This window comes from Mytilus californianus, unplaced genomic scaffold, assembly GCF_021869535.1.
Source record: "Mytilus californianus isolate M0D057914Y unplaced genomic scaffold, xbMytCali1.0.p SCAF_3, whole genome shotgun sequence".
NCBI lineage: Eukaryota > Metazoa > Mollusca > Bivalvia > Mytilida > Mytilidae > Mytilus > Mytilus californianus.
Window position 1 is genome coordinate 62,407,856 of NW_026262679.1, and position 26,001 is coordinate 62,433,856.

General features: G+C 30.6%; 1 protein-coding gene across 8 annotated transcripts in view; it reads right to left on the reverse strand.

Annotated features, from left to right (window-relative positions):
* The window catches only part of LOC127733148 (GRAM domain-containing protein 2B-like), a 97,772-nt gene that overhangs the window by 12,043 nt on the left and 59,728 nt on the right, over positions 1-26,001 (reverse strand). For all 8 annotated transcript variants that reach the window (XM_052242482.1, XM_052242481.1, XM_052242480.1 and 5 more), the window contains 9 exons: positions 21,437-21,524; positions 19,467-19,570; positions 10,268-10,363; positions 8,395-8,472; positions 6,277-6,321; positions 5,284-5,635; positions 4,485-4,542; positions 1,692-1,733; positions 1,273-1,383 (listed from right to left, as the gene is read on the reverse strand). In XM_052242482.1, the coding sequence (XP_052098442.1) occupies positions 1,273-1,383; positions 1,692-1,733; positions 4,485-4,542; positions 5,284-5,635; positions 6,277-6,321; positions 8,395-8,472; positions 10,268-10,363; positions 19,467-19,570; positions 21,437-21,524 (974 nt within the window). The remainder of the gene's footprint in view (positions 1-1,272; positions 1,384-1,691; positions 1,734-4,484; positions 4,543-5,283; positions 5,636-6,276; positions 6,322-8,394; positions 8,473-10,267; positions 10,364-19,466; positions 19,571-21,436; positions 21,525-26,001) is intronic.

A 26,001-nucleotide genomic window follows, 5' to 3' on the forward strand; every position in this document is an offset into this window, starting at 1 on the left:
TTTGGGGCCCTTTATACCTTGCTGTTTGGTGTGAGCCAAGGCTCTGTGTTGAAGGCTGTACTTTGACCTATAATTGTTTACTTTTTACACATTGTGACTTGGATGGATAGTTGTCTCATTGGTACTCATACCACATCTTCTTTTTCTAGATAAGTTGCGACTAAATTCAACAGGCACTTTTAATCATCTGTGCACATTAATTATATATACTGAAGAAATTTTGTTGAAAAAAAAAAATTCCAACCAGTAACTTTTCAACTCAAGTCCTATATATGGTACCCGTTTATAAACATTACCCCCAACCCCCATTTTTAGACAACTGAATTCAACTCACAATATAATAAACTTTTTTTTTTCAGTTATGATCATTTAAAGGACCTATTACTTTTTGTTTTATTCATGAGATAACATTTTAATTATAATAAATTGAGATTGGTAAAAATCAATATTTCACTGGTAAACACAACTGTCTCATGAGTCATCTGACATTTTAAATATTAAACATGCCAAGGGAGATAATTTAGATTAGAAATGATAACCCAATCAGATCAATTTAGAAATTTCTAAATCCAACTATCCATGAAAAAAACTGAAATAGCATTTGCTATCCCTAGAGATATGATATTGACAGTATTGAGTAAGCACATGTTAACTGTCTAGTATTTCTCGACAACACATTACAGTCTTGTAAGAAATGTGAAAAAGTGGTCTCAACGATTGATGATAAAATAAACTTGAATTAATATCATGCATATATACAAAAGTAAATAATTTAGATGGGTTTTGTTGGAAGTAAAATTTTGGAAGGTATTGTAACCAACTTATAAATATATTTTTTCTTGGGTTAAAGATACATTTTTTCTTGGTGCAAGTAGGTGACACATTAACATAGTCTACATATAAATGTTTTATATTTTCATTGTATACCATTTTCTTGCTAGGAGATAAAGTTCTGTTATCTTTGTTGAGAGATTGCAACATTTACCAGAAGTTTCTGAGAAAAGTGTGACAAATATTTATTAGTTTATTCCACTTATTGAAAAATTCATAATATCAGCAAACAGGAAGTACCGGTAGTTATCTGATTAATCCCAAAAGTTCTCATAACTAATATCTCAACACTATCAAGCTGCTAACCAAATTTCAGTAGTTTTGGAGAAAAGTATGATGAAAATATTTGTTGGACACACAGACAAACAAGGGGATTTCTATATAGCCCCTACTTCTAGAAAGGTGGTACAATGAATATAAGACACGCATATGCGAACCTACCTCCACTGAGCTTTAGAAGATGGTGACCAGATATCTTTGGAATCAATCCTGACTTGCAACAAAAGGATTTTGTAGGTTAATGCCATAGCTGATACAATTAAAAATAATGTCCTGAAATTAATAATCTCACCATTAAAGTTGGGATATACTGTATGTACTTTTCTTCATTGAACTAATTTTAATAATCTATTTTTTAATTTTTTAAGTGTATCAAGTTCAGGATCACAAAATAAGTTTTGATACTTTATGAGAATATTGTTAATTATCATTTGACCATCGAAGCAGCAAATATCACTTTGATGAATTTGAAGTATGAGTTTTTTCGTTAATAAATTTTACTATTCATAAAACTAAACACTTTTGAACAATATAAATTAAACCCTCCCACATTAGTCATTGATGAGACAATGTATACTTACATGATAATGCATATTGCGAGGATTATATTGGTCCTTGGAATTCTGTATAATAAAATAAATACATTTTAAATTAAAAACCAATTGTTCAGAGAACAATTGAAGTTCTTTCCACATTACATTTCTAAAAAATTGATAAGATGCTACTTCTGATTTACTCAAAGTTACTATTGGCATCCAATCATAGGTTTCTTCATACTGCTTCAAAAAATATATGGATTCTATATACTTTTGACTTAAATATGGGAGATATTTTGCTACTTCCGTTTAAGAAAATGTCATTTCCTGTTTAATAAGATAGCTTACTTTCCACTGATTCCGAAAATACATGGTTTCTATATACTTTTCTTTCAAATAAGGGAGATAATTAGCTACTTCCAGTTTACAGAAGACTAAATCTGAATGTTAACTATAAGAATTAGAGGCTCTAAAGAGCCTGTGTCACTCATCTTGGTCTATGTGCATATTCAACAAAGGACACTCTCCAACATAGACGAGAATAGAATTCGTGACAAAAATCTCAGTTTAGTTGATCTTGTATTACTGATCATTTAGTCTCTTAGTTTCTCTCTATCTTCTTTAGTTTTTGCACAGAACACAAAAGAGGTAAAAAAAATTCCTCATTTAAGTGCAATCACTCCTATAAAGAGTGACAGTCTACTAACTATATCTGCAAAATTTGACTTGTTAGTAGATCTTGCCTAGCTGATCATTGTTGTGATTTAAAGTGTATTTATCTATTATAATTTTTATCATATAAGCTATAAAGAGTGACAGTCTACTAACTATATCTGCAAAATTTGACTTGTTAGTAGATCTTGCCTAGCTGATAATTTTTGTGATTTAAAGTGTCTATTTATCTATTATAGGAGATGTTGGACAATTTCCGGTTAAAAATGGTAAAATTTGCCATTTAATTGCAATGTTGTCTGACAGTTTTGACGTGTTAAACAATTAGTAGAGCTCAACATTCTGAACATTTTTGATCTGTCAGATTTTCTCTTTTCATAGCGGTTTTCAAAATAATAGGCAAAACTTGCATTTTACCCCTATGTTCTAATTTTAGCCTTGTCTTGGTTGACTGGCGGGGTCATCAGACACATCTTGTAAATTAGATACTCCAATGATGATTGTGGCCCAGTTTGGTTAAATTGGGGCCAGCAGTTTCAGAGGAGAAGATTTTTGTAAAAGTTAACAGACCAAGAAGGACCACAATGATGGACGAGGGAATCCGGACGCCAAGTGATGAGAAAAGCTCACTTGGCCTTTCATGCCAGGTGAGCTAAATAACGAAAAAGACATCAAAAAGATAACATATGGTCTTCAATTATATACCGCCTCAGTGCACTCTTTGTAGCGTGCTAATCTGAATTAACCTAGGTCACAGGTCTGGGTCAAATCAAAGACTTCAAGAAATCAAGCAGGCAGCATTTAGCAGTAAGATCAAAGACTGGTTAGCATAGAGTCAGAATAATGTGTCTGGGTATGGTGACTATCTACTTTCTGACTGTTACCTTGTGAATAAGTCTAGTGTCTAGCTTGTACAAAGCAGGATTCATATTCATATCTCATTAACATATTCTTGTTCATGAAATATTTGTCACTGGAAGATAAACCCAAAGTCATCATCATCATCTTCAAATATCAACCAAAATCAATGTCTCATGTCATGTCAATTGCCCAAAGTCTATGAAAGTTCTGAATGAAATCAACAGAGACTACAAAAGATCTGCCATCAGTATCAAAGGAGAAAAGCATTCAAAAAGATTGTCCAATTACACAATCTACAATGTCATGACTTTGGACAGGTCCATTAACTTGTGGGCATTGCTAGCTAGTTTGTGAGTACTCAACCATCCCTTATAATATCTCTAAATGGCATGGCTAAAAGCATAGAGAAAAATCATAAAAAAAATCAATCCAGAAAAATTATTTAACTCCATAATATCCTTATTACATTATCATACCCCGAAATTTTCAATTTTCAAATGAACTCTTAAGAAATCCTATTAGTGGTTTTTATTTGCATGCAACTCTATAACACTGTATGTCGGAACTTAATCATGAGTTTGATGAAAATATAATCAAATGTTCATTATGACTCTTTTCATAGGCTTCAATTTCTGACATAAAAATGATCCTATTACTTTAATCATCTAAAAACAACATTATTTCTCAGCAAAAGATATCTTGGTATTACATTTACTTTAAAATATAATCTAACACATGTTAAGGGGTCAAGATAATAATGGTTTTCTCTTGGTATCAGTATGATTAATAAGAGATGTGACATCAAAATTAAAAAAAAAAACTTTTACTTCTGTCCTGATTTTTTTACTGCATCACTTGATTTTGAAAAAGATTTTAAAAAAAAGATTTTTTTTTTTGTACTTTCCAAAAAAACCACTACATGTAGTAAAATTGCAAGCATTTCATTGTCTTTTTTGAAATCACAACTCCACATGCAGCCAGTATTTCTTCCTGTATTGTACAGTCGATACTTGAAGGCTTTTTTAAAAGCATTATAGAACTGAAGGAGGATATGGTTATGGTTTTTGGGTGTCTTGAGACATTTTTTGCATGCAATTTTAACTGATTGTTCTGTATTCAAACCAAAATTTTCTAACCACCTATAACATTCCTTTCTAAAATACCTCCAGACAAATAGTTTTGAAATTAATGCTGGAGCATTCATGTCTTTCTGTATTGTTTTCTGCTTTCATTCCTTTAAATTTGATTTTTTTTTAAACAAGACAGCACTTGAGAGTAAATATTAATGCCAATTAATATAATTACCTTTGGAATTTGAGAGACAGCTGTGAAAAGGCTTCATACATTTTCTCACAGTCAAAACCTGTCAAAATTATACGATTCATATAAAAGCAGAAATTGCAGTTCAAAACATTTAACTTATTTTATCTATACATCTGGGTAAATAATCAAATCTATTGGCTTTTACAACTGTACATCCCAAATTTACCCTAAAATATAATTTCAGAAACTGGATTTGAAAACTTAAAGCATAACAGAACAATACCCACTTGAAATCTAATAAATATTGATCATTTCTAATCACCTGTAGAAGTAATAGACACACACTATGCTAGTTTTCAATGATCTTTCAGCCAACATTTTACTGTAATCATATTTTTAGTCAAAGTGTGGCAAATCTCTTTTGTGTTGTACCTTAATTGACAAATTACCCATTGCAACATTAAGCTACAACTAAAAGTAACAAATTCTTAAGATATATTTTTTCAAATGTTTAAAATAAAAAGTGACAAAAAAGGTACAAATGTATAACATATATTTTTTTTAATATCTGTGAATTTATGGAATCAACCAAGCTTTAAAATATTTGTGCTCCTTTGTTTATTTTGTTGCACACTAAAAAGAACAATTCTATATAAATGCATAACTCACTTAGAATTCTATACATTAAATGCAAAATACAACCTATATTTGTATTTTCTACATCATTTGGTCTCGAGTGGTAGCTGTCTCATTGGGATTCATACCACATCTTCTTATTTTTATATTTAACATAGGATCATCCTGGACTGTTTGCACAGTACAATACAATTTATGTACTTACTTTGAAAGAAATAAGGAACAAACTTTCCACCGCCAATAAAAAATCGAGGTTTCACAGGTTTTGGTTTTTCATGTACAACAGTTGAGGTTTGAGAAATAAGAACATGGTTCTGATGTGACTTATTAACATTGTTTGATATGTCATTTTTCACATTTTCATCACTTGCATCCCTTGACCCACACGCAAGGCACACACCAGCATCTGATTCCTCCGTGTCTGGCCGGGATATTAGATGTCCATTTATCACATTGTTATTGTCCACATCATTGTTTTGTGACTCATCGAACATTTTTGTTATGTCTGAATTGTCCATTGGTGTGTCTGGACTTTGGTCCCTTAATGAATATGGCACCTGCAATAAAAAAAATGTAAAGCCATCTGATATGGAAGAATCAAAACAATCCTACATACTAAATGGAAAAAAAATCTCTATTAATAAGACAAGACATTAATATACTTTAAAATCAGAAATTAATGTTTGCATTTATTATTGCGAATCCTTGACCACTGACAAAAATACGAAATCTAAAAAAAGCGATTGCAAAAATTTTATGAAGGAAACCAGTTAATGAAAATAGAAATGCAATTTTTTATTATTGTGAATGTAATACTGCCGTATTAACAAAAACATTGCAATAATTTCTGAATTAATAATAAGCATGCTATCAAATTTCTATCAGGTGGTTTTGACACATTAATCCTCTTTCTAATTATCTGTATTTTCCCCTTACCTTACTATATAAACTTTAAAAAAAAAAGCCAAATTCTCAAAACTTGGCGGCAACAAACTTGTATGGAGGTACACAAAATATACAAATATGGAGCCTTACTAATGTTATACACAAAATTTATAACACACAATGCTAATGCAAAATTATTGACATGAAATTTGTGTTAACATAGAACTAATGGTTAAAAAGTTAAAAACCAAGGCATTATACATATATGTAACCAGCATATGATCTATATTGAATTCTCAAATATAGAACTTACATCTGATTCTGTTCCACTTGATTGATTTTGTAACAAGTTCTTGCTCTAAAAACAAAACCAAAATGAGAATCAAGTTTTAATTTGAGGAGAGACATCATTAAATACCGGTAATCTTAAAGTGAAAAAAGCCTTAAAATTAACTATAGTTTACTTGACATGTTATGGGTTTTCCCCATGTTATTTATACAACTACTGGTAAGATGTTCACTTATGTGGACCAATATATGGCTGTAGATGGTAGGTATGGAGCTAAAAAAGTAGAATTGATCTACCACAGTGTTTTAAAGTGCATGTGTACTGACAGAAATATTTTGGCTGCTTTTCTATTCACTATTTCAGTATGTAGGGCATTTTGGGTAATTTTATCTGAATCAAAATTATTTCTAATCTGTTCTCAAAATGTTTCTTCTATGATTTATATTAAAAAGTGCAGTTAAAAGACTAGCCATACTTACTGATAAAAGACAATTAAGAAATTAGTGATTAAATAACTCTGATAAATGTTTTTCATAGTATGAACCCCAAAATGAATAGTTGTATGCCACAGGTAAAATATCCTTTGTGTAGAACATTATGTTGCACACTATTGTAAATATTACCCAAAATAACCTATTTTTCCAAAATCTGATATAAGAATTTTTATTGATGAATCAATTCAAATCATGTGATCAGGATTTATTTACCTTTTCTCATCATGGTCACAATTGTTATGCCTTAAAACATACTAGACCTCAAAAATACAGGATATTTACTTTATCAAGTTGATACATTATACCAGAATATTTTTTACAGAACTGTTTTGATATGGAATGAATAGTTTTTCTAAAGTATATAATAATACCAGAATGCAAATTTAAAATCCCAGAACATAAAAATTTGACCTTTCTAAATCAAATATCATTTCAATTCAGTCCAAATCAATCTGACATGTATATACTCTTTAATAATTCTATCAACTGTTATTATTACATGTATATGGTATAAATTTCCAAATACATCAATCAATTAAACTCCTACATATTTCTCCAGTGAACGATTTTCTACAGTAGACTAATTTGACAGTAATGTAATACCCTGTCAGCACTTATGGGGTTTTTCTTGGCATACTTTTCTCATTTGAAATAAAACAATACAAAATGCAATATTTATATACTTGTTAAATGATTATTTTCAATATGTTAATTTTTTTAAAGAGACTTACTTATAAGCCCAAAAGGCCAGGTGTTGGTATATGTAATTTCAATAACTTTTTGCTATTGTTTCATATTGTAAAACCCATGCCAATATAATAAACAATTTGGTAATGGTATTGTATCATATTGTATTGTATTGTCGCATTATTTGTTTTGCTAAAATAGCAATGAACAAAACTTGAGAACAATGTAATTGTGAAAAGGACTGCAAAAAATTCTTGTGTTGAATATCGATCTACATTTAACTTATGACAAAACAAAAATGTAGGTACAAGGAATTTGCCTTTATATTTTTCGCAAGAAACTTCTTTTCATGGAATGTTGGATACATAGCAAGGCATATAAGGTCACTGAAATCCTATCCTGAGGTCATAGCTTGAATTTTTTATTTAAACATAGTGAATATTCTGCCTAAATTTAAACTGTGTGAACATCACACCTGTCTAATATGACAAATTGGTTAGTCCTGAATTGATTCAATTAGAAATTTAACTGATACTATGAATTCATTTTTTTTTTCAAAGGTGCAAATTTTCGTGGATTGAAGAAAAATTATATTTTCGTTGATACTTGATTTTATGGTTTTTCCAGAGTTTGCATACAATCTTATGAGAAAACTCCCTCAAGCAAAGTTGGCCTTAGAAGGATTTGGCTTTTATATTAGGTCATTTTTTATTATGTAGCTCTTCAACTGTTTCGGTTTTATACATCCTTGGCTTTCAAATATTTGGCTTTGAGCGTCCCTGATGGAAGGTAAATCCAGAAAAGCACTTTGGACGCAATAAATTTATATGTGTTGTTTTCATTTTTTATACTTCATTGAACATTTAAATTTGTGGTTCGTCTATAACCAACGAATAATAATGAATCCACAGTATTTCAAAATGTGGCAATATAAGATCGTATGTAGATAAGCAATACTAACCATTTCTTGGCATTTTTTCCAATGACCAATAACAAACTTGTATGTACTGTCTCTTGTGAGGAATGAACCAAATGTGTACTGAAATAATACAAATACATACACCTAGTTTACTATATCTAAAGACGTGGAAGAACTGTTTTAAATAAAAATTCAACCTCAAAAGAAATAACTAGTGTTGTTGATTTCACTGAAGCATGGAAATAAGTACTTTTAAAATGCTAGAAACATAATAAAATATATAAAACTCTACAAAACTACAAAAATTAATACTTTAAACACTTGATTTGACAAAAAAAAAACTTAAACATCAATATGTTTACAGGATATAGACTTAGTAATCAATTTAAAAGTTCAGAAGTTGATGTGTTTTGTTGTATTCACTATCATCCTTTTTCAATTGATAAACTATTCTAAAGACGTGGAAGAACTGTTTTAAATAAAAATTCAACCTCAAAAGAAATAACTAGTGTTGTTGATTTCACTGAAGCATGGAAATAAGTACTTTTAAAATGCTAGAAACATAATAAAATATATAAAACTCTACAAAACTACAAAAATTAATACTTTAAACACTTGATTTGACAAAAAAAAAACTTAAACATCAATATGTTTACAGGATATAGACTTAGTAATCAATTTAAAAGTTCAGAAGTTGATGTGTTTTGTTGTATTCACTATCATCCTTTTTCAATTGATAAACTATTCTAAAGACGTGGAAGAACTGTTTTAAATAAAAATTCAACCTCAAAAGAAATAACTAGTGTTGTTGATTTCACTGAAGCATGGAAATAAGTACTTTTAAAATGCTAGAAACATAATAAAATATATAAAACTCTACAAAACTACAAAAATTAATACTTTAAACACTTGATTTAACAAAAAAAAAACTTAAACATCAATATGTTTACAGGATATAGACTTAGTAATCAATTTAAAAGTTCAGAAGTTGATGTGTTTTGTTGTATTCACTATCATCCTTTTTCAATTGATAAACTATTCTAAAGACGTGGAAGAACTGTTTTAAATAAAAATTCAACCTCAAAAGAAATAACTAGTGTTGTTGATTTCACTGAAGCATGGAAATAAGTACTTTTAAAATGCTAGAAACATAATAAAATATATAAAACTCTACAAAACTACAAAAATTAATACTTTAAACACTTGATTTGACAAAAAAAAAACTTAAACATCAATATGTTTACAGGATATAGACTTAGTAATCAATTTAAAAGTTCAGAAGTTGATGTGTTTTGTTGTATTCACTATCATCCTTTTTCAATTGATAAACTATTCTATGACCTTATAAAAAGAGATGGTTTCATCATCCTTTTTCAATTGATAAATTATTCTTTGACCTTATAAAATGAGATGGTTTCATCCTTCCTTTTTATGTCCTTCCTCCCAAAGTCCTATATGCATTTGCCCTTTCAAATGTTTTGTTCCCAACATACCTAGTTATAACAGAATCGTGCTGAATTCATAAGCAAATTATCTTGAGAGATGTTAATTTTGAGCTTGATACAATATGACACTTGTCCATCAGTGATAAGTGTATTTTGATCTTTTCAAGTTTTTTAGGGGGTTTTTGCTTGTCTCAATGACCTTGCATTCATAACTTAAACCTCTTAATGGATAACAGAACTCTACAACCTATATGCAATTCTTAAACATGGATTGATTGCTGAATTGTGACACATTCTTCCTGAATATGGTAAAAACAAGCATTTGCTTAATGTCTCTTTTTAAATTTCTTGTCTTTGAATTATTTTTGGGTTATCCAAGAAGAAATATGTACATGTATATATATATAAATGTACATTTTTTAGATACCTAAGCCTTATGGGGGATATCACATACTGGATCTCTGTCTTACCTTTTTACCAGCTGTCTGGAAACCAATGGCATTTGGAATTATAAGTGCTGTCTTCTCCCTGGTAATGCTGATCACTCGGCTCATTGGAATTTCCAACTGAAAGAGAAAAGAAAAAAACTTTTAACTTTTTGTTCACTTTCTTTTATCATTGCTGAAGATTCAAATATGACATTCAAAAGGGGACTTGAAGGTTAGCAGAAAGGAATGAATATGTAAGGAATGTACATGAGAAAATAATCCACATTCAATGAAAGAAAGAAAGTATCTCATATATCAAAGCTACAGCGCCTTTGTTGTTGTCTTTTATCTTCCAGTCACTTCAGATCCTATATATTAATGTGATATCGAGACATTCCATAGGGTGGATTTAAGATTTCCCCTTAATATTCATCCCTCGAGTGGCTTCTTTTCCATACAAAATAACAGCTACTATGTATGTCTATGAAAGAACATATGCAACAGTCTATGAAAGAACATATGCAACAGTCTATGAAAGAACATATGCAACAGTCTATGAAAGAACATATGCAACAGTCTATGAATTGCATATCAAATGACGAAGGCTATTCACAAATGCTTTCATCAATTGCCTAACAAATAGACATATAATCAAAACAACTAAGAACTAGCAGTCAATCATTGTAGAATGAAAAATAAAAGTACTGATGAAAAGGAAATAGTTTTTAGACTTAAATTTAAAATTTAATATTTGAATGAAACTTGGTAGACACAATACACATAAACATAAGAAAATTGTTTGATCTTGTGTTTCTTGGGGTGTTTTTTTTTAGAATTTTTTATGGGTCCCAGAGTGTTGATATTTGCTTCATAAATGTACATTAACTGTTTGATTTTAAAGTAACAACCACAATATTTTGTGAGTTTCATAGTGATGAAACTACCTAACGGGTAACCTTCAACTATTTGTACCTACATTTTTAGAAAAACGCAATTCTTATAATTGTTTATGGCCTTATTGGATTATAATGTCTATATTATCATGAATAATTATCGAGTCCTATATAAAATTACAGAACATATCAATTACATATAAACATTTAATTTCTCAATACTGTATGAATGCTAAATCGACAAAATTCGTTTAAGGAAAGTGTTTACGATGATAGAATAAATATTTAAGGTGGCTCACCCCATTAATGACCCCCGGTAGAATTTTTTTATTTTCACATATTTTGAAGATTTTTTTATGCTGAATCCAAAAATGCAAAGAAAAAAGGGGGTCACCAGGCTCGTTTTCTCCTCAAATGGAAGCGAAATGTGCGATTTTGACCCTATTTCCAAACCTTTACACCCTTTCAACAATAACGACTACATCAAATTCAAAGACTTTTAGAACCATGTCAGTATGATTATAATGTGAAAAAACAATTAAATTTGAAATGTAAACGTTCCCCTTGGTTGTTTTAGACTTAAAAATCCTTTTATTTTCAGATTTATGTCTAAATTTGGCATTTTTTAATTTCAGTTTAAGGCTAAAAATATTGGTTAAATCGATTTTTCATAAAATTTCCCCGGTAGATTTTTTTTAAAAACGGATATGTCAAAGCTATGAACTTTTCAAGCATTTTAAGGTAAAATAAAATGGGGGTCACCAGGCTTTTAAAAAAGTTACGAGCTTTTGTTTAACCCCTCTACCCCATGAGGTCTGATTTCAATGCACTCCATTAATTACTTTATTGTGACTTTTTTATTGGTGTCTTTAAATAAATAATGTTTGTAATTATATCAATGGACGAAAGCTGAATATAAATGTGATGAACATTTTACTGTTTGTTATAAAAAAGCGAAATTTTTATTATTTTGGTGAAATAAGGTAATTTTGTCTGGCGCGTGTTGCTTCCCTCTAATCTGGCGCCATAATCGGACAACAGAAATTTCAGGGTCGCCATTGCTGAGCAGCACACTGCACTGATAAATACGGCCATGTGCATGAATAACAGACATAGTGGCGAATAGACAACGTTGAAGGTAGAGTCATTACATAAGAAAACATAGATTTTAATTTATTAGACAGCCAAATGTTATCAGTATCACGAAAAATACAAAGTGGGGGGTTATCTCAAAATACTCGCTACTGTAGAAAATCACTGCGACTGAAACCTTGCATGGGCTAAATTTCTGTTCTATGTATAATCATTATGGCTGGTATCTTATTTATGTGTTTACTTGACCCTTAACCTGTTAACTGGCAAGTTGTGAACATGTATAGCCTGTTTTGAAAAAATATCCGTGTCAAACAGTCAAAGAGGAGGGGATGGTCATTTTCAGCATCTCATGATCTGCGCTACCGTTAGCGTCAAATGAGTCTTGATTTTATATCGTCATTCGTAAAATCTAATTTCGTAGCCACGTTAGGGTCAAATGAAGTTAAATATTTATCGTTAGCGTCTATAATGACTAGTAAAACAGGTTGGGAACAAACCCTCTATATGGTGTTTATACCTGTATAGAGGGATAATCCTTCTATAGAGGGATAAAATGTTTAGACTGGATTTAAAGCAAAATAGGGCAGAATGGCATTTTCTAGTTATATTTGCTATAATCTATAGCACTATATATGCATCAATTATTGCACTTTACTGTATTCTGTATTTCTTTTACTAAAAAATGGCCTGTGATGCCCAGTTTTCTGCTGAAGTGACAGAACTTGCAATCTACTGTATACCTATCTGAACACCTGATCAACAACAAAAGGGACATGCAGTTGACCTTTAAATTTTATGTTAAATCTAACAATAGAAATTCTGTTCAGTGAGGCATAACTGAGTGGAATTTACCTGATCATCACAGCTTTCAATTATGGTGTACAATAGATTGTATATTCAGTCAGTTTAGCAGTAAACTGGGCATGTGAAATGAAATTAAGTACATCAATTGGTGCATCAAATGTAGCAGGTTACTGCCATAATAAGTAGAAAATGTCATTCTGCCCTATTTTGCTTTAAATCCAGTCTAAACAAAAATACCCCTCTATAGCTGATTGTTTTGTTTGTTTTCTTGAGAATATTAATGGCCTGATATGTAAATTATAACTACTACAGTACGAGGCAATACATTTTATTGATGGATTCGTCTTGATCACAAATTGTTTACAATTAAACACCCCCCCCCCCCCCCCATTCTGTCTCTCTTTTGTATAAAAAATTTCATAATGTCAAGTATCAGGTTTAAACATACACGAAGGGCTTATCTTGTTTACCAAATAACACATACATTTGAGTTGAAAAATTCATTATTGTTTTGTGCTTAGTATTTTTAAACACAAAATTTGTATATCCCATATATTCCAAACAGGTTACAAGACACCTCAGCATAATTTGGTTGACGAGGAGTACAAATGTAGCTCAGCTGCATTTTGGAATTTTTAGGCATAGAAATAACTTGTCCCTGGCATCGAAACAGCATGCCCCGAGAAGTCTGTATTCAACATATATATAAAAACAAAATCACTATTTACACTTGCTGTGCATGTAATTTTATTTTGTTTGCTCATTATTGTTGCCACAAATTCTTCATTTTAATTTACCTATTCAAACCATATCATTATTATTTGCTTTTATATATAAATCAGAAATCAGAAATAACCAATTTAAAATGGAAAATTTTAAAGAAAAAAAGGAAAAAAAAATCCCCCCCCCCCAAATTTTTTTAACCCCCTTATGATTCATCACCTCCAAACTCAATCCCAGCCTTCCCTTTGTGGTATGGTACCTTGCAGTACAATTTCAGAGAGATCTATACACTTGAACACAAGTTATTGTCTGGAAACTAGAAAAATGCAAGTTTTTTGGCCCCTTTTTGGCCCCAAATTCCTAAACGTTTAAATTCCCCTACCCCCCTGCTCATTAGAGCTTATGTTGACTCTGTTTGTATACTTTGCCGACTCTAAATAAAGCTTATTTATTATTTTTTATTTATTTATTATTTATAGCGTGCAGATGAACCCCGATGCCTTTATACTATAGCATACTATATGGGTTTTACTTGTTTTTGAAAGCCGAAAGGTGACATGCAGTTGTTTACATCGCTATCCTTTGTTTACGGTTAAACATTGCGTCATTGGCAAAATATTTTCATATATATACTAATACATCTAAAAGACATTTTTTGATATATTCAACCAGTATTTAAATGAAAATAGGGTGCGAACGCATCCAAGGGGCGAACGTGTAGGGTGAGAATGTGTTTTTGGAGCGAAAGCACCAGATACCGTCGTACAAGTCAATATTTATATTTTCTTTTTTTTAATGTTATGCTTTAATATATCATGTATAATTCTTTCCTTTTTATGTGAAAAATGAACAAACCACTCTGTAGTCCTGACCGTACGTATTTCCTGTTTTGTGGCTTTTGTAGAACGTTTTGCATGGTTTGTTGACATCGGGAAAGGGTGCTTTCATACACGCCCGCGTTCCAATGTCGTCAAAACTATTTTTGAGAAAACCCCTCAAAGCGACCGTTTCCAAGGCGCTCATCGTTAGTAACATGCGTTAAAATATGCGCACTGTTAAAGGGCCGAGCCACCTTAAAGAACTGAAAATGATATCATATAAAATTTACATAGTCATTCAAATATGCATGCTACCAAGTACTGAACAAAAGATAAACTATATTTAAAGACATTTTCTACCCTGGATGTAAATTTACTCAACCATAGGAAAATCAGCTGTTTCCGATAGTAAAATGATATTTATTTTCATAGTATTTGTTTGGTAAACAAAGCAGAATCTGATATACCTTATAATTAATGATACTGAACATGTACTTTTACTTTTCTTGGTTAATGATGTTGAAACTCAGGTTCCTGTTGTTATAAATGTATAGGTTCATTTGCACTATGTACAAAAAAATTGATTTGTTTGTAGCAATTAAGGTAAAAACATCAACTGAATCTGCTGTTATTATAGAGTGGCAAATAAATACATATTTGTTTTGTTAAATTATTTATTGATTTATGAAAAAAAAAGTCATCGTTGAATTGGAACATTTATATAACTAACTTGCTATTCATCAGTCCGGAAATAAATATTTTCATTCTAATTTTCTATTATGTTCATGTTTATGTAAGATTGATACTTGTAAGGAATCCAAAAGAATCAAACTGGATTTGTAAAAATTCAGAAAATTACCTGAATTTTGACTCAAAACTTATTCAACCTTGTCAAAAACTTATATTTTATAAATTTCAATATTTCTTGGTTAACCAAAAATCCTACAATTTTATTTCTTTTAATTTCTATTGATAAAACTCAAACTTATGGTATCTTGAAGTATACTGCCAAAGAATAAACCAAATCAACCTACATGACCTAAGCACATATTAACAAATATTCGAAAAAAATTTAAAGACCAGATGAAAATTAACAAATAAAATCTTGTCAATGATGCCACAGACCAAAATATATGGGAATCTTATACATAAAAAGAAACATTCAAGAGCTGAAACAACTGAAACGAACAAAAGTAAAGCCAAACCCAGGTAAGGATTAGATGAGGGATATGGTTCTTATCTAATATTAACAAATCTCTTTCCTTATTTTCATGCAAACACCACAGTACTTCAAAATTTTAGATAACAATATAAACACCCAGACTGATATGAGAGAAACTGGATATTAAAATACTAATCAATCCTCAATCAAGCCTTGTTCTTCTTTGCCAAGGATCAAGAATAAAGTGACTTCAGACACTGCAGTCATCAATGCCAAGAAATTGGATACAGAATAAAGTGCCCACAGACACTGCAGTCATCAATGCCAAGAAATGCACTACTGAATAAAGTGCCCACAGACACTGCAGTCATCAATGCCAAGAAATGGAATACAGAATAAAGTGCCCATAGACACTGCAGTCATCAATGCCAAGAAATGGAACACAGAATAAAGTGCCCACAGACACTGCAGTCATCAATGCCAAGAAATGGAATACAGAATAAAGTGCCCACAGACACTGCAGTCATCAATGCCAAGAAATGGAACACAGAATAAAGTTCCTACAGATACTGCTGTTATTGAACATGTTGAAGGTAACTGACAGCTTAACCTACTCATTCTTTAACAAGCAGCTATTTTTCATTATATCAGGTGCTCAAGAAATTCTGTTTTGTCACCCATTATGCACTCACATTAATAAATGCAAGCAAACAATCAAATCCAGAAGTAATGGTTATTTATGATAACATTTTATCCCCAACAGTTATATTATATATTTTTTTTTACTACATGTATTCATTTACATTTTACAACAGTTATATAATATATTTTTTTACTATTCATTTACATTTTATGCAATGTAAATGATATTGAATGGATCTAGATGACTGATCATAAATACAACCACTGAACTATCAATAAAACTTGAGGTTAAAAACTAACTGCACTACATGATATGAATTTTTTAAAGTGACATTTAAAATATGAAAATATTTGCACCAATTATGAAATACACTGTCCTTATTCAACTAATTCAAAATAGCAGACTTTTACTGAACCAAATGCGTAGAAAATTCATTCATTGAAGTAATGTAACTGAAACATTATTTTCCTTTGTCTTAGGTGATGTTTAAAGATTCTGCGACTCATTTCACAAAATATATTGTACGATTAAAATTGATCGTAAGTTATACTGAAATGTGTTTAACTTACGAGTATTTTTACTCATAAGATTTTTTGTGAAAAGAGCTGCTGAAGCTTTTAGTTGTAGAGGTATTTTAAAATCAAAGCAGTCACTTATACATGAGATAATTTTCAAAATGACCTAATTTTTGGTATATAATTCCCCTATGACTTTGACTTACATATATTTTACAGTTCTCAAGATAACTTAATAAATTACTCCATCATGCTTAAAATGCAGGCCACTGTGACCCAAGTTTTGAATAAATATTCCTTATTATCAATAAACTGTTGACACAGATATACCGTATAGCGGGTTATTTTCGCGGGTTGTTTATTTTCGCTTATTTTGGCGGATAAACGAAAATCACGAAAATAAATTCCGCGAAAATTTATCCATACGTTTGGTAGTTTCGAAGTTAACATGGTTAAAGGATTTTGTAAACGATCTATCTTTCTTTCCCTGTTGGCTGGTCAATAACGGTATATGTTAGTTTTAACCAGATAAATGCCATAATAATTAATTAACCATAACAATAGACACTTGTTTGTCAAGTTTTACAACTTTTTAACTGCAACAATTTCAGTACCCACCAAAATATTTAATTGGGATTTAAGAATCCACCAAAATAAAAACCGCTAAAATTTTTCGTATACTTTGTTGCCCCTAAATCGCGAAATTTTACACCCGCGAAAATAACCCTCTATACGGTATGTCTCGCCTATCAGCATAAAATTAAAAAAAGACAATCTGATGGACAACAACATTGCTAATCAATTCAAAGTCACCGGAACCAACAAGTGGGTAGGGCCTCGAAATAGGTTGACAAACTGAGATGTACAAACAGCAATGTAACTTTATAGAAAATATTGTCTATTGTTAGTAGTTCCTATCAAACTAACTTAATCATAAAACTTAACATTGAAAATTGTTAATTGATTGAAAGTAACTGGACCATGACCTAGAGGGCAGGGCCTTAAAATAGTCATCAAACTGATATGTACTGATAGTAATGCATCTTCATACAAAGTATCAATGATCTGTCACAAGTAATTTCTATCAAACTAACTTAAGCAGAAAACTTAACAATTGTTGACGCCGTCATCGCAGCAGTCGCTGGAAAAGCAATCCCTATGTCTTGCTTTCAACGACGAAAGCGAGACAAATATTAGATATTGAAGCATCACTTCGCTTTGGCTAAGAATAATTCAGAACTAACTACATGGACATTAATGCAAAAGGTAAACAAGATGAATTAGATTTATTCAGCAACTATAGGTCACAGTACCACCTTCAAAAATGAGCAAAAACTCATACCATATAGTCAGTTATGAAAGTCACCAACATGACTAAATGTGAAACAATTTAAACAAGAAATACAAACAGGCCCTTTAATGTCAAAACTATTTACGAAAAGCAAATATGACAGACAGCAACCAATGACAACCTTGAATGACAGGCTCCTGACTAGGGACAGGCAAATAAAGAACATGGCTTGGTTAAACATGTTATAGGACCATTTTGGTCTGGCAATAGGATTGAAATCTTTTGTTTACCCTTGAAGACATTTTACTAATTCTCATTACTAAGAATAGCACTAAAAAACTTTTCCTTTACATTTGATGCAGTTTTTAATATTATTTCTTAATTTTTCAAACCTCATTCTATCTCCAAGAGGTCAACACAGCTGATAAATCACATTTTGAGGACTTCTTCAAAGTTAATTTTTGAAGACTTTCAAATAATAGGTCACATCTGGTGAGTTGTCTGACCAATTTCAGTTTTGCAATGGTAAATTATCATTATATACAGATTTGACTGTTTTTTTTCTTTCTACAAAATGTTATCTTAGCTTAACACAGCATTCCAGGCCAAGATTTGCAATAAATAAATTAAAAACTTCATTTAGTTAAACTGTATTATGTAATGTTTATAAAGATTATTGTAAATAAATACAGAGGGTAACATTTAAACCGCTTGTATATAATAATAGATGCTTAATTATAATATCTTTTAAGTAATTAAATTTGCATTGTTATAAAATCTCCTCATTTCATAATCTGTAGTATAAATATTGGTGATAAACAATGTCAAGATCATATAATGTTTTCATGATTTAACTGAAATAAAATCATATACATGTATCATGAAATCAAAATAAACAAGACCACAAAATATCTACAAATAAACTATTGAATCTCTCCAAAGTTTTGATTTCCTATTTTTATTTTTTTTGCCTACTGCACCTTTGCAAAATTTAATGTTAGTATCCACATTTTCAGACAGCTCTGACACAAGTTAAGATTATCTGTGTACTTTTAATACACAGTGTCATTAAAGGGAAACCTCACAAAGCTCAAAATGGTACTAGACAAAACTGGTTTGCTATAATGTGGTCTTCAATTGAGTCCTTATATATAGAATAAACATAGTTTACAACTTCATTTCAAGCAGTGCTTTTGTGACCTTGGCGTCCATGTCTTTGTGACCTTGGTGTTTACAGTTATATCAAAATGCAGAAGATTTACAAATGTATAAACAATATGATTGTGTTGTAACTTACCAATCTTCCCCGCCCCCTGATCTTGGAGTGAAAGCAGAAGAAATTCTGGGAGATATATAGATGTCCCTGGAGTAGTATGTCTCCAATAAAGGCACAGGAAAAATCTGCCAAAATATAAATGTTAGTAATTGTTAACAATGAACAATTTTATATCTTCTTAGACAATTGTATTAAAGGCTTTGATGTTAAGGTTAAAACTCTTTAAAATGTTTTTGTTTACTTTACATGTCACTTGGATCTACATGTATTTTCTTTAATGTTTGATAAGAATGTGGAACGGTATATTGCCATGTCTTCCTAAAGACAGTTGAAAGCCTTTTAAATATATAATTCTAGTAAAACATTGCATATTCATACTACAGTTAGATATGCTTGTATCTCCACTGAAATAAATGCCTATCAAAAATATATCAATAATTATTCCATGAGTTCATTGAAATTTTTTAAGGCACCATATGTCAGCATTTGATAGTTCCAAAGTCTGAACTATTTTTGTTGAAAATTAAGAACTTTGGCATATATTTGGATATTTTTAAAAGAGTTCAAATCAATATATCCCCTCTGACTGTTTGGTATGTATATATTTTCACTAGAAATACAAATCAATTGAAAATTTCAATAAATATTGAACATTTTTATGTCTATGATTGATCAACAACAATTTGAACTTGTAATTATATTTTAAACTAAACCAAACCCTCTATAAACTATATAGATGCTTTCTTACAATATTGACATTTCATGTCTCTTTATATCTTTTGAACTTGGTTTTTGATTGTGTCAAATTTCAGAACCTAATTCATTTTGCCATTTAAATCATTTTTAAAAACCCATTAATCTATAAAATAAAAAGTGTGAGATGATTTAATGGCCATTTCATTTCAAACAATTCAAGAAAAATCTTTTATGGTCTTTAATTATAGAAAAGTACAATGATATCACAAGAAATAATGCCACCAAATTCAATCACTTATTTACTAAGTTGAAAAATCAATGAAATATATCTTAACAATGAATTTACACATTACAAGGCCATGAATCAATTAAACCTAAAAACAACATGTAGAAATTGACTTGATTAACTGATAGGGCTTAATGGCTCTTAAAACATTTTAATTGGGGTAATTTTCAATAATTGTCACAGATCATGTCAGGAACTTGCAGCTGGTTGCATGCAAGGATGTTTATTATTAAAGAAAGATGAGCATTAAATGCAAATTAACCTTTGCTATTTTCTTACACTGTCACTTGAATGAATAATTTTTATGTCCATGAATTCAAAAATATCTAGACCCAGTGTGGTTCAAATTGGAGTAATGATTTCAGAGAATTACAAAAACTTGAACAGATAAACAGAAATCTAACTTCCAGTCTTGGAAATGGCTCAAACTGGCTTTTCAGGCCAAGTCAGCTCAACTTTTAGCAGAAATGAGTGGGAAATGCAGAATTTTTGCATAAAATTAAAAGGATAGCAATAAAAAACAAAAATGTGTCCATAGTACACGGATGCCCCACTTGCACTATCATTTTCTATGTTCAGTGGACCGTGAAATTTGGGTTAAAACTCTAATTTGGCTTTAAAATTAAAAAGGTCATATCATAGTGAACATGTATACTAAGTTTCAATTTGATTCGACTTCAACTTCATCAAAAACTACCTTGACCAAAAACTTTAACCTGAAGCGGGACAGACAGATGGACGGACAGACGAACGGACGCACAAACCAAAAAACATAATGACCCTAGGTGGGGCATAAAAATGATTTCATAAAGTTGTAAGTTACCACAATGACACATGAGACAAACAGTTTGACTACCCTTCTTTCTTTCTAAAATGGGTACAAGTCTAAAATTATTCTTGGGTTATGATATTTCTGTGACATTTATTCCACAAGTCCTTTTTTTCACATTTATTTTTTCCTACGAAGTACATTAATCAAGATTCAAAAATAACACACCAATCTACTTACAATCAATGGGGGATTCCTCTGGTGGGACAGACTTGAACAACTTGTGAAACTTTTCATATCTTGAGTTCCTGCGAGTTGGTGAAGTTTCCTGGAATATAAACAAAGATCAATAAATTGAAAACTATCTAAAGTTTTAAAACGAGTACTTGTAATGGTCAACTGTAATGAAATAAGTTAATAATATCCATATCCCTATCAACCCCCCCATACATAGAAAAAAATGAAAAAATAAAGATAAAAAAAACATTCAACAAGCACAAAGATACCAAAAACAAAAAGGGAATTAGGTGCCACAGGGAAATAATTACAGCTTGTTACTACAAGACTATTCAATTTTCAGTTGCTATCTAAAATTGGCCATTTAGAATTAATTTTAGGTAAGTACTACAGGGTAAGTTAATAACAATGTTAGTATTTATTTTTATCACAAATGGGAGTGTAATGTAACAATCAAACAAAAATCAAAAGGAGTCAAACCAGATGGCCAAAAGTGTAAGCATTTAGGAAAAATATTCAGTAAAATTATAGTAAATAATCACTCTCTGAAACTCAAAAATACCATGAGAGGCCTAAGGCTGAAAATTGTACTTTTAAAATTTGTCAAAAGAAAGGTCAGTCATGGTAAGTGTTAGTCTTCAATTCTTGTGGCTGATTTATTTTCTCTTCTAGTCCTTAAATTTAATATTATCAATGGTCTTAAGTTTTCTTTTTTTCTTGGTTTAAAGTTCCAAATTGACTTGTTAAGGATTTTAAGTTTGCTTTAACTTTGTTAATCTGAACATAGATGTATAATGGGTTTATACATCTATGATCTTAACTTTTAAATTCATATAGATACTTATGGATCTAATATTATCTACCGGTATCCTTCTTGATTTTAGGTTTTCTAGTCTTGTGCCTCTTATGTCACTTAAGCTGGTTCTTATGTTTTTTTTCCCTTGACCTAACATGTTTTTAGTTTCATTATAGTACAAATTAGATCAGCAGAACTCAATTATAAAATTTTACTTGTAAACTAACCGATCCTATTACAACTTGAAAAACTACAATCAATCAAACATGACAAAAGTTTCTAAAATTAACTTTAATATAAAAAAAACTTCAATTAAAATTCCAATACAAGACTTCTTAATGCTAAAAAAAATCTGATAAAGCTGGACTGCACAATTATTATGTACATATAACACTCCAAAAGCATTTAGTGTTGTCAAATAAAAACCTTGGGCCAAATAATGTCAGTTTTTGAAAAGTCAATCTGTCTACAAAAAAAACATGACAAAGACCGAATAAACAGACTGATATAGTTAGCTCAATTTAGCTGACTTTTAAATGAAAGAGAATAGTGTATATCTAATCTATGGGATTCCTAAAATAAGATAAATACAATCTTTTTCTGAAGGTCTCGATTTTTTTACAATGATCTCATTCAATACAACTGTTGAAAGAAAGAAAGACCAACTATTTTTTCACCCCATCCCAAAAGTGTCAATGCTGTTTGATTGATACATTGATTGCTTTCTGTCAGCAGCCTGTCAGTCATATTTAGGACTACTGCATATTATTGGGAACACTACTTTGAACTTGACCCACATTGCTATCTTAATCATCAACCAAAAAACTAAATCAGCAGACACATCATCTCACAGTGACACATAACAGTTGGAAATCTAGTAAAAAAGAACAAAAGAAAATTACCTCTTCTTATGATAGAGTCGAGAAAATCAATAATAAAACAATGCCGGTGACAACACTGATCAAAAGTTATTTCTAAATAACAATTGAACATTTTAAGGAAATTATTTGTTAAACTGAGTAATTAGAAATAAACATGCAAATACACTATGTTTTATGTTCAGTATTTATCGAGATAATTGCATTAGAAGCTTGTGAAACTGAAATCTAAAAAATGCCAATCTTTAATGCTGCATATTGATAAAAAAAAAATGGAAAAAAATCATGTACATACAAAATCTAAAGATCTTTCGGGTCACCAATTTTTGGAGTGTTCCACAAAGTCCTTAACATGTTACAATTTCCCAAATTTTCCTTATTTTCACATTCTAAGTTTTTCGAGTACACCGGTCTGCTCTTGTCACATAGAAATTCAATATAAAAATATTGTCTTTTCATGAATATAACAATATAAAAGTCTGTCTATGCAGGCTAAAAAATTAAAGATAAATATTCTTACAAAGTAGGCATCTTTCTACTATTTTTTTACAATTTTAAGAAAAGGTCATCTCGATTTTTGTACATGTATTTGCGGTCTTCTCTATCTATTCACATTCAATGTTTACATTGGGAGAAGGTCGGTTTGAATTTGTTTAGTAACTTAATTTCAAAAGTGCCAATCTTTGCTGCATATCAATCGATTCCCTTGGAATTTTTTCCCTGATCTAGCTGCATATATATATGGATAATTAGCATGTTCCAGAGAGGTATACAGCAGGTAAAAAAATAAATTGAAGTTGGTACTCCAGGAATTCATTTGCATAGCAACATTTTAAACCAATTTTACACCAAGCTCCTTTAGTCTGCTGTACTCGTCGTTTTCTATCTAAGGAGGGAAATGATAACATTAAATGGAAGTTTTGTTATTATTTCAACTTATTTCTATTTTTATTATTTACCAGAATGTTTTCCTGTGAATTTATAATTGATAGCGTCCTTGCTAAAGTGGGACAAACATTGAAAAGATCTAGTTTTCAGTGTTTACAGGAGAGGTAATTTTTGGCACTAGATTTCCCACTGATAATTCTGACTCTGAGCTTACCAGACTTTGCTCTTTCTACAAACTTTTAAGTGCTTAATGACTTTAATTTGACTCGCCAGGCAAGATCTTATCTGCACATGAAATTGACTCACTATCATAAGACACACTTCAATGCCGATTGAAGAATCTCTCACAGGTGAGGTTCCATCAGTTTTATTTAATAATAACAGTCCTTTAATATCTTTGTATATATTTAATTGAACAATAAAAGTGAAATTCAAATAATAACAAAGAACTTTTCTCCTGATGAGGTAGGCAGTCCTTTGCACAAATAATACATAATAGCTGCTTTGCTTTTAGAGAAAGTGCGCCTCCTCTGGTGCATACTAAAAATCATAAAACAAATCTTTATTCACTATTTTTTTCATTTAATGCCATGACATTGTCAGTTTGTTTTCGACTTATAAGTTTGAAAGTCCTTTTAGTATCTTTCGCCTCTCTTATACAAATGACATTCTAAAATGATCATTTTAACCAACACTTGATATTAAAACCGTTCATGCTCTATTCACAAAACGACTATATAAAATTGATATTCTAAAAGCTGTTAACTTTTAATGTCAAATTTTCTAGATTTCATTAACACAACTATGTTCAACGATAGAAAAGTCGGCCACAAATATATTGTTATAATATCAGCAGATTATTGGAAGATTAAGGACCCATGATGAAATAGGAAGTGAAATATAATACAAATGGTTTAATATCAAAACAATGAAAGCTGGTCCTCTGAGCAACATAAACAACTGCCCCCACAGTAACATTTATATAACATGACTTTTATTTCGTTTTTTGCCATGGCATTGTCAGTTTGTTTTCGTCTTATGAGTTTGAATGTCCCTTTGGTATCTTTTGTCTCTCTTTTTATTTTTCTCAATGTCTGATATCACAAATTATGTAAAAAGATCTATCTACCACGCCAATTTTACAAGTGACATACTTTTATACTAGTGAGTGCCATAAAGATGGAAAAAATGTATGTCCTCAGCTTTTCAGACAGTATTAAATTATAAATTTTAAGAAATTATCAATATGTTTCCAGCTCCTCATCAGTTTGTGCGACTTTTAAAATAATAATATCATCTCTGCAGACTTCTCTTTAAATGTCAATAATATTGTTATCTCCTTTGAGACTTCTGCTCACCATTAGACTCTCAGTTTTCCCCATCTACATGTTAATATTGACAACTCAACAAGGAATAAAATTCATCGTTTGAAATTGCAGATAAGTATCTGTCACGTTTTTCAAACAATGAATAATTCTCACTTACATTTCATGACACACAAACAAAAAGCTTGATATCTAACAGCATCATCAACAATGAACACTATTTAAAAGAAATATCATATGACTAACAGAATGACTAGTTCTTATAAAAAACAATCGATTGTTAATCTAATAGAATGTGGATAGTTTATTTACCTACAATGTGCCAATTATTGCAATATTCTATCATAAGCAGACTGCTTCCTTTTATGAAAAGTAGAACACATTAAAAATTTGAATTGATTGATTGTTGTCTGCTCAATATCCAGGGTTAAATATTTCATGCAAAATCAGGGTAAGAACAAATTAAAGATGAATGCAATAAGTAAGTTTGCAAAGTAGGTAAACCAAGGGATTCAAACAAGTCTTCTAAAACACCAGCCATTAATCACATTTAAAAATGATTGCAATAGATCAATATTTTTTTCTCTCAATCTCATTTGACTCAATCTAATTTGATTCTGATCAACTTGGTAGATCTCATTACAGACTGAATAAATTGCTCCCAATTAGTTTGGTTTATCT